At 38.9% G+C, this 10,187-nt stretch overlaps 2 protein-coding genes across 2 annotated transcripts in view; both read left to right on the top strand.

Moving 5' to 3' along the window:
* Positions 1 to 1,184: 1,184 nt before the first annotated feature.
* Positions 1,185 to 7,575, top strand: LOC143848620 (putative linoleate 9S-lipoxygenase 5). Its single transcript, XM_077357605.1, has 9 exons — positions 1,185 to 1,558; positions 2,463 to 2,752; positions 4,073 to 4,313; positions 4,765 to 5,103; positions 5,190 to 5,275; positions 5,362 to 5,469; positions 5,629 to 5,933; positions 6,053 to 6,316; positions 6,639 to 7,575. The coding sequence occupies exons 1-9, from the start codon at positions 1,360 to 1,362 to the stop codon at positions 7,405 to 7,407; spliced, it is 2,601 nt and encodes an 866-aa protein (XP_077213720.1). The 5' UTR covers positions 1,185 to 1,359; the 3' UTR covers positions 7,408 to 7,575.
* A 1,526-nt stretch (positions 7,576 to 9,101) lies between these two features.
* The window catches only part of LOC143848607 (ATP-dependent Clp protease ATP-binding subunit ClpA homolog CD4B, chloroplastic-like), a 48,514-nt gene continuing 47,428 nt past the window's right edge, over positions 9,102 to 10,187 (top strand). The window contains exon 1 of the mRNA XM_077357585.1: positions 9,102 to 9,607. The gene's annotated coding sequence lies outside the window, so the exon portion shown is untranslated. The remainder of the gene's footprint in view (positions 9,608 to 10,187) is intronic.

Genomic DNA, 10,187 nt, shown 5'->3' with positions numbered 1-10,187 from the left:
TGCTCTCACCCTCACCATCGCAGCAACCTTGCCTTCCCAGCATCCGAGCAGTAAGCACGGAAAACTCCTGCTAAGTTTTTGGTTTCTATTATCTTCTTAGAATATTGGATAGTGGATACATATTTTTCCCTGTTTTTAGTCACTTCTTTGAAGTTGATCACTGTTTTTCATTATGGTGGAGTGACATTCTAACTCTTTTTAAAAAAATATTAATTGTGTACTAAGCTTAGTAAGACATAATAGGACACTCCGATGGACGGTCCGATTTAAAATGGATCGTGATCGTGACGTGGAAAGTAGGATCCGAAGAACAATCTGAATCCGATCCGACCTATAAAGAATTTGAATGGATCGTGACCGTGACATAGGTGGTCCGATCCGAAGTGGATCCGTTGACACCCCGACCCGTTCCTTTTTTATGGCGAATCCCAAAAAGGAATGCTTGATAGGGCAAGATAAGGCACTCCCACTTTAGCATAGTGTGTTCTGTCAGACTATGTGAGATCTCATAACGTTTGAATGATCTGAACAGTCCATTTCACAGTCATGCTTTTGATCTTCTTATTTAACCCAAAAAAAAAAAAAAAACCATGCCAATTGCCCGTTCTAACATCCATAGTATGTAATCTAGCTCGTTGGACATGGACGGTCAAAAACTACGTTTAGGCAACAATTTACATTTAACAACAAAAGATTCACGTTACTGAAGTTAGGAATGCATGATTTCCTTCAATTTTGAGGGATAAGAGATCCAAAGTAAAGCCTATAAAATAGACAGTTCAGATCATTCAAAGGTAAGCATGCACCTACTCCCATTTAAAGTATTTTAATAGAATCAAAGCCATATGTGAGACATCAATAAAGTAAGTCACACGAGGACTTATTCTGGTACGTACGCAGAATATGTATCTCTACAACTTCAACATGAGGAAGTCTAAACTGAAGGGAGCCCTTGCAAAAAGGAGGCGAAAGGGCTCTCTTATTGGCTACACATCACCATCATCCATTAATAACAGCTGAAAAGTTAATGGATGATGGTGATGTGCAGCCAATGGGAGAGCCCTTTCGCCTCCTTTTTGCAAGGGCTCCCTTCACTTTAGAATTCCTCCTTCAACATATATGTCTCTCTTTCTTATCCCACTTTTATTTCGTTTATGCAAAAGGAGATAATGAAAATAGAAGGTTCCTAGAGGGAAACTAAGGGGAGGCTTTGCCTATAAGTAGCCATCACCTTCAAATCACAAACACCATCTCTCTCTCCTCTTTCTTTCTTGGGTTCTTCTTCTTATTCTCCTCTTTGAGGCCACTTTTATTTTCTGCTTTTCTCTTGAGTTTTTATTCTTGTTCGATTGAGAAACCATGTTGCATAACTTTGTGGATGCCTTGACGGGGCACCAAGGAAAAGGGAATGTTTTGAAGATCAAAGGGACTGTGGTTTTGATGAAAAAGAATGTTTTGGATTTCAATGACTTCAATGAATCCGTCCTTGATAGACTTGATGAGTTGGTCGGAAAAGGCGTCGCTTTTCAGCTCGTTAGTGCTGATAAAGGCAACCCAGGTGAGCTTAATTTCCTTCTTTTTGTTTAGTTTGCTTGGTTTCTTAGAGATGGAAAGAATTTGGATCTACTTGGAAAAAATAGAAAGAAAAAAAAATGTAAATTTCTTCCTAAGATAAATTGGGTATTCATGTAAATTGAGCTTAATCAATTCATTTTCTTTAGATAATGGTGGGCAAGGAAAGGTGGGAGAAGAATAAGAATAACTCTTTTCACTTTTATTTTTCTTTCCTTTTGGGAGAAGAAAAAGAATAACTCTTTTCACTTTTATTTTTCTTTCCTTTAGATATTGATTGTTAGGTGGAAAACAAGGAAGCATAAAGTTAGGCATGATTATTGGCTTATGGCTGCACGGATTGAATGGTAAAAGGCTAGGGAACCATATACTATTTTCCAAATAATTAAGTACTGAATGATTTCTTATTAGCAAATGGGTAGGACCCACTTTTTAAAGGAAAAAAATACTTCTCAGAGCAAATTTTCCAGCATTTAGCTCTCATTTTCCATGGATTTTTTTCCACAACTCCATTCCTTTCGACATAAAATAGGGACTAAAACAAATTTTTTTGCAACCATGAATTTTTTTCAGTAAATATTAATTTGCCAAGGTGTAAGAAAGGGGTAGAAAGAGTGCGCGGGGGGGGGGGGGGGGGGGGGGGGGCAGAAAACTGACCAGGCAGTAGTAAGGAGATATTTTTGCTAAGTAGATGAAAAATAGGAAAAATTAAACTCTATTTTGAATATGGTTTTTATTTTCCCTGTTTTTCAACAACTTATCACAATCTACATGACCTTAATTTTTAGTTTAACCCCTTCAAAGACATGGAGCTCAATCTGAGGCGGCAACGGAGCTTAGACCACCTCTTGATTTGAATTAATTATTTCTAATTAATTCATTTTCTTTAGATAATGGCGGGCAAGGAAAGTTGGGAGAAGCTGCCTACCTAGAAGATTGGATTACAAAGCTGACGTCGATAAACGCGGGAGAGTCTGCCTTCAACATTACGTTTGAATGGGACCAGAGTCTGGGGATTCCTGGGGCTTTCATTGTCAAGAACTTTCACCACTATGAATTCTTCCTAAAGACACTAACCCTTGAAGACTTTCCTGGAAAGGGTCGCATTCAGTTCATCTGCAATTCCTATGTCTACCCTGCTGCTAATTACAACTATGATCGAGTTTTCTTTGCCAACCAGGTAACTAAGTCAATTTTATTAGCTAAACTAAAGATACTTATGATAGTAGTCAAAAGGGAAATCTAATTTTATAAGGACTTCCTACTGAACCTTATCTATATTCACTGAACCTTTACATTGTGACAACATCATCATAAACCTTGAAAGATTCATGGGGACTTCCTTTTAAAATCCCTTGGTAAAAAATTCATTAAACATGCATTAATGATCTGTCTTTTTCTCTTGTACTCTCTCCGTCGTTTGCTTGCGTTTCTAATATTATTTCACTAAAAAACATACATTAATGATGCACGCGCCTGTGTGTATTTGTATGTATATATGGGGTATTTGCAAGTATTTAAAATAATAATAATGGAGCCTACTCCATCCATTGATCTAAACCATTCATTTATTGGGCCCCAGTGTAAATAGGCAATGCTTGAAATTCATCTTAATTGGATGATCTTAATCCTTTGGTCTGTAGTGATTTCTATTATGTTCCATCTCTATATATATTGGAGGGATAGGATCATCCTATGGAGATAATTTCTGGGCATGGCTTATTTAAACTGGGACGAACAAATGAATGATTCGGATTATCTAAAGGAATGGACCCCACTGTATTTTTAAAAATAAATGCATTTACGTGACACCATAACGTCAAATCAGGTTATAAGGGGGTGTGCACGTAATGCAGAGGGGGTGAAAATATCATCTCCCCATAGTGCTTGGCCAATTTTATCTTATCTCTCACGCTAGAGCAGGCAAAGGTTTGTCTTTAGATGTTTCTTAATTTTTAAAATGACGTGTAGGTCCCACAAAAAACAGTGATTTAAATTATTGAATGCGAGGAATGAGAAATGTATCACCAAAGTAGAGAATTTATATGGTAACTACATAAAATCATGGTTTATAAATTACTCACTGGCTCAAAGGCTCAAAGCCTTTGAAAATTCGCCCTCGGTGAGCCATATTATTACCCTTCAATCAAAGAAGGGAAGTGGGACCCTAATTCATTTGACATTTTGCGATGATAAATTCGTTTATCACAAGCCTTTAAGGATGGCATCAAGTGGGCCCGGACCCAAAATGACTCTCTGCAGTATGTATGCATGATTGAACCCAATTCGTTTAAGACAGAAAAAACTGGAATCAAACTGCTTATCTTGCATGATACTTTGTATTTTAGCTAGTTTTCACAAACTAGTGATCGTGGCTTTCTATTGTTTAGACAGGTTACTCCACCCAATTCTCTCTCGTATCAGTTCACAAAATGTTACATACAATTATCTGAACACCATGAACAGGAAATAAAGATCATTTATATTGGTTTATTGGCAGAGTTACCTTCCTAGCGACACACCTGCACCTCTACGTAAGTACAGGGAAGATGAACTTGTTAATCTTAGAGGGAATGGAACAGGGGAGCGTAAGGAGTGGGATCGAGTCTATGACTATGCCTTCTACAATGATTTGGGGGCTCCCGACGATGGCCCTGATAAAGCACGTCCTGTTCTCGGCGGTTCGAAAGAGTATCCTTACCCTCGCAGGGGAAGAACAGGCCGCAAACCCACAAAGACAGGTGAGACATTTCAAGACCCTCTTCCCATTTCCATCATTTCCTTCTTTTTTTCTTCTTTGCATTTCTTTGCTTTGCCAATTGGGCTTCAATTTAATTTTTCATTTTAAAGAGTTCGATGCTACAAACATGTACAGCCTTAGTTATACAGCGCCCTGTAACTGCTGTTTTCTTATAAATTCAATCCATGTGCAAAAACACCCAAGACTTTGATCCTTTACGACTAGTTTTCTGCTTTTTTTTTCCTTCCAATATTTGATTTCAGAGTTAGCAATAGCATCACACCTAAACCTAAAAATCCAAGTTACATTGGAGTATAGTCCTAATCTTATGGTGCTAGTGGGCTTAATTACACTCTCATCTACAGTGTAGGCTATGCATATTGGATGAGTTTTCTCTATGAATAATGCTAATGATTTAGCATCTTTCTAATCTCTCAACCACTGTCAAACAGATCCAAAAACAGAGAGCCGATTGTTTCTTCTGAGCTTAGACATTTACGTCCCAAGAGATGAACGGTTTGGACACATAAAGATGTCGGATTTCCTGGCATATGCTCTCAAGGCCTTGGTTCAGTTCTTGGTACCGGAGCTCAAGAGTCTGCTTGATGCCACACCCAGTGAGTTTGACACCTTGCAAGACGTACTAAATCTGTATGAGGGAGGGATAAAGTTACCCGAATGTCCTGCGGTTGATGCAATTAAGAATCTTATCCCCTTAGAGATGATCAAGGAACTAGTTCGCACAGATGGCGAGCGATTTCTCAAATTTCCCATGCCTCAAGTGATTCAGGGTATGTTTTTCACTGAATCTATACAATGGCACATTACTGAATTTCTGATCTCTTTTGGTGTTGTTCTCATACAATTATTTTGGCAGAGGATAAATCGGCTTGGAGGACAGATGAAGAATTTGCTCGAGAAATGCTTGCCGGAGTGAACCCTGTCATCATCAGCCGTCTCCAAGTAAATTAGATTTATTTTTTTTTTTGAATTTTAAGTCTTTGCTAATTGTTTGAAATCACTTTAAATAAATCATCTTTAATCTGCAGAAATTCCCTCCTGTTAGCAAGCTTGATCCACAAGCATATGGGAACCAAAACAGTTCGATAACTGCCAAACACATTGAGAAGAACCTACAAGGATTAACAGTAAATGAGGTATTTCTACTGTTCAATTGAAGCAAATATCAATCATTTGTCTTATTTTAAGCAATTTTTCTAGTAGTTTAAGAGCTCAGATGGATCCCATTTAGTTGTATCGTACATTAGTAATGTGCTTGTTATCAGTCCAACAATGGAAATTTGATTTCTCTGCAGGCACTTGAGAAGAACAAGCTCTTCATCTTAGATCATCATGACATGTTGATGCCATACGTGAAGCGGATCAATGCGACTTCCACAAAGATCTATGCCACAAGGACTCTCCTCTTCCTGAAAGATGATGGAACCTTGACCCCATTGGCAATTGAGCTGAGTTTGCCTCACCCTGATGGAGAGCAACTCGGCGCGGTTAGTCGAGTCTTCACTCCAGCTCATGAAGGCGTTGAGGGTTCTGTATGGCAATTGGCAAAAGCATACGCCGCTGTTAACGATTCTGGAGTTCATCAGTTAGTCAGCCATTGGTACGATATTTAGTTGTCTACATCTCCTCTACCAATCTTGATTTGATGCAGTAAATCATTTACCTGACTTGGGTTTCTGCAATTTGAAAGGTCTCTGATAGGTTTTGATTCCATTGCAGGTTGAACACACATGCTGTGATTGAGCCATTTGTGATTGCAACCAATAGACAGTTAAGCGTGCTTCATCCAATCCACAAGCTTTTACATCCTCATTACCGGGATACAATGAACATAAATGCCTTAGCCCGGCAGATACTCATCAATGCCGGCGGCGTGCTTGAAAGCACTGTTTTCCCCGGAAAATATGCCATGGAAATGTCTTCTGTGGTTTATAAGAACTGGGTTTTCACTGAGCAGGGGCTTCCAGCAGATCTAATCAAGAGGTAACTCAAAAATCCAACACGCAAATTATGTTTGCTGAACAAATCATCCTCTTCCATAATAAACCAGAATCTCCTTTTTGTGAAGCAACCAATCAGCTTAAGTTGTTCGAGTTGGTGTTATTGAATCATTCATCTTTCAACACTCCCCCTCACTTGTGGCCCCTCTTTTTTGAGTTGGCCCTAATATGGAGGAGTTGTTGGGTTTTAAGCTCAAGAACTGATGTGCGCAGATACCATGTGAAACATCCAATTACTCCAAAAGATTAAGTTGCTAGACTTATTGTTATTTAATCATTTATAATCCATCTTTCTCTTGTTTCAGAGGAATTGCAGTTCATGATCCGAACCAACCCCACAACCTCCGCCTACTGATCAAGGACTACCCATACGCCGTCGATGGTCTTGAAATCTGGTCGGCAATCGAAACTTGGGTGAACGACTACTGCGCAATCTACTACCCAACTGATGATTCAGTCCGAGTTGACTCAGAACTCCAATCCTGGTGGACTGAGCTCCGCGAACAGGGTCACGGTGACAAGAAGGACGAGCCATGGTGGCCCAAAATGCAGACCCTCTCCGATCTGACCCAAACATGCACCACCATCATCTGGGTAGCTTCTGCCCTCCACGCAGCCGTAAATTTCGGACAATACCCTTATGCCGGCTACCTTCCAAACCGCCCAACCATAAGCCGCCGGTTCATGCCTACTCCTGGCTCTCCTGAATACGCTGAGCTCAAATCAAACCCTGACTTAGTCTTCTTAAAAACAATCACAGCCCAACTACAGACCCTGCTCGGCGTGTCACTGATAGAGATTTTGTCTAGACATTCTTCTGACGAGGTTTATCTCGGGCAGCGAGATACGCCCGAGTGGACGACTGACTCGTCTGCGTTGGAAGCGTTCATGCGATTTGGGAAGAAGCTGGTGGACATCGAGAAAAGAATCATAGAGATGAACAATGAAGAGGAGTGGAAGAACCGTTTGGGGCCCGTTAAGGTGCCCTACACTTTGCTCTATCCCAACACCTCTGATTATAGTGGTGTTGGCGGGCTCACTGGAAGGGGAATTCCCAACAGTGTCTCCATCTAAAGCATCATCCTCCTTCCACTTCCCGGTCTTTCCCATTGTACTCTGCTATTACCTCTGCTTGTTTTGAAATAAAACTCTACTATTTGTTATGAATATGAATATCTGACAGTTGGTCTTTCCCATTGTACTCTGCTTGTTTTGAAATAAAATTCTACTATTTGTCATGAACATGAATATCTGACAGTTGGATCTTGCATTGCTAGATAAAGCAACTAGGTAGATTATGATATTAGTCTAGATTAGGATAATCTCTATTTAGGTATTTTCGTGTGTATCTTGAGGTTATTCTTTTGAGTGCTCTATATAAATATTAATTAGGGCTCTTTGTAATCAAATAAATAATTCAAGATTTAGTGGAAATAAAATTTTCAACCTATGTGGCCTTTGTACTGTGTTTATTCCTCTAAAGTTTAGCTCTTAATCTTGATAACTTAGCATGTCGTGATTAAAAAAATGACCACTGGACCAGCCAAATGATGTTATTCTGATCAAACCCTTCAATTGCTAGGCCCCATTGTGGAGATAACAAGCCAATAAAATAGAACTTACATGATGATCCTAGTTTGCCGGATCAATCGCTTGAAAATGGACGGTTAAAAAAAATAGTAAGAGCTAGAAAATTAGAAATTTCTCATCTAATGAGAATCAAATAATTAATCCAATTAACTAATTAATCTCCATACATCACTACTACCGTATATATACTTAAGCGCATAGATTATAATTGCGGTTTAAATCCTCCATATATTCAATAGAGTTGATCTCATCCGTCAATAGAGTTGATCTCATCCGTCAGTGCAGTCTATAAAATCCGACACCTGGATTCTCCAAGAATCCCAAGGGTCAAATGAGTAATGAGTGGGATCGCTTTAGGGATCCGACGATCATTCATGTAGGACTCTTAGAGCCCTGTTGTGACCTCTCTCTGTAGTCCTACTGCGGTCGCATTTAGGTAAGCGGTCCCCACCAGGATGTTACCATAAAGATGATTGTCAAATCATCCAAATACCCCTAATCACATCCTATTGGTACGTCCTACTTCCAATCCTCACCGGGTTGGGTCCCATGGGGGGTGAACATTTACTACCCCCTTGATCCACACCGAGGTATACCTTTCAATCCACAACCCTGGGCTTGCATTTGCAAATTCTTTTTTAAAACAACGAATTATTTTTGAAAACCTTTTGATAAACACATTATCACATCACGTGGCCAGGCTAATTTAGAAGCTCGTGTTGAGATCGAAATTGCAAGTGGCTTTCTCCTAAAAGAGGTGGAGGATTAATCCATGTCAGGCATTCCTATTGACCTATGGGTTACTGTAGACATCTCATTTTAACCGTACCCTAATCCCTCCATGTTTGAGCAAAACCCCATCAAATGAGAGATTTATGACCTCACATTTCACCCTAAGCTAGCTTAGGGTCTCAGCTAGGTCCCTGCAAAATTTCGTCGAAATCGGAATGCGTTTGTCTAGCGAACGAGTCGAGATGGTGTCGTGGTACAAGTGCGTATAAGGGAAGTGAATTATCCTGGAACGGTACAGAACAGATTCCGAATAGGACATGATCCGAAGGTGCGCTCATCAATTTTTTCGCGCAACCGCGTGCCCATCAACTTGGAGTGCCTTTATCAACCATCTTTATATGCCTATAAATAGCAGATTAACCCTCATTTTTCAGAAGGAATTAGGTTTTTCCTTGCAATTAGAGAGTTGGAGAGAGAGAGAGAGAGAGTGAGAAAACCCCTTTTTCTTCTTCGCCTTTACTGAAACCCTAACTGAAATTCCTTCTTCTCCAGTCATTTTTCCGGCCGATTCCTGTTCTCTGGCGAGTGAGAACTCTAGTTGATCCGTTCTTTCTTTCTTTATTAGTTTCTTTTGCCCTACCTGAAAGCCTAAAACCTTAGATTTAGCTCTATAATTACTAGATCTTGCATTTCTCTTGATTTTACGGTTAAAATCTCAGACTTGAAATATTCAATAGAGAGATGAGAGGCAGATTTTGTGTTTATACTTCTTGAGGAGTATTGCTGGAATTTCAATTTGGAACAGGAGCTATTCGATTGATGCCTTAGAGATCCGAAGTAAATCAATAGTTAAAAGGCAAGGAAGAAGATAGGTTTGTATCATTGAGGAGATGAATTTTTGTTTTCTGAAGAGAAAATTCGAAATCTGAAGTTTTGTCCATTCCAATTTCAGGTAATGATTTTTTTTAAGCTTTATTTAGATCATGATCAATATAATTAGGTATAAATAGTGAGTGAATCTTCGTTGATTATCTGCAATGAGCTTTGACTATTTTATCAAATTTATGGTTAATTTTTCAAATAAAAAAAAGAGAGTTAGATCAAGTCTGTGATTCAATTATTTTTCTCAAGTTGCTAGAATAATTTTGTTCAGGAAATGATTTTTGTGCAATCCTGTTGGATAAATGAAAAATTTTTTTTTACCTAATTCGTAGGCTTCGATCTTCCTGTTTCAATGTTGTTATTTAGTTCAGAAAAATTTGATTCATGAGTTTACTACCTGGAGAATTGGTATAATCATTGTTATAATCTCAAAAGAGGTAGTGTTAGTTTCTGTTAAGCTGATGTTTACATTTGGTAGAACTTGATTCATTTTTTTTAGTCGTATGTGAACTTGTAGCTTCAGCTCTTTGAATCGATCTTTGTGGATAACTTGCGGTTGAAGGATCTAGTATCAAAATAAAGAAAGTATTTTGTTTTCTAGATGATTCATATTCACTAATTTCCGTTAGAGTTCATGAAAAAGTTTTATT

Source organism: Tasmannia lanceolata, unplaced genomic scaffold, assembly GCF_043159265.1.
Source record: "Tasmannia lanceolata isolate RefF3 unplaced genomic scaffold, GAP_Taslan_0.1 ptg000003l, whole genome shotgun sequence".
NCBI lineage: Eukaryota > Viridiplantae > Streptophyta > Magnoliopsida > Canellales > Winteraceae > Tasmannia > Tasmannia lanceolata.
This window is presented reverse-complemented; position numbering and strand designations above follow the sequence as displayed.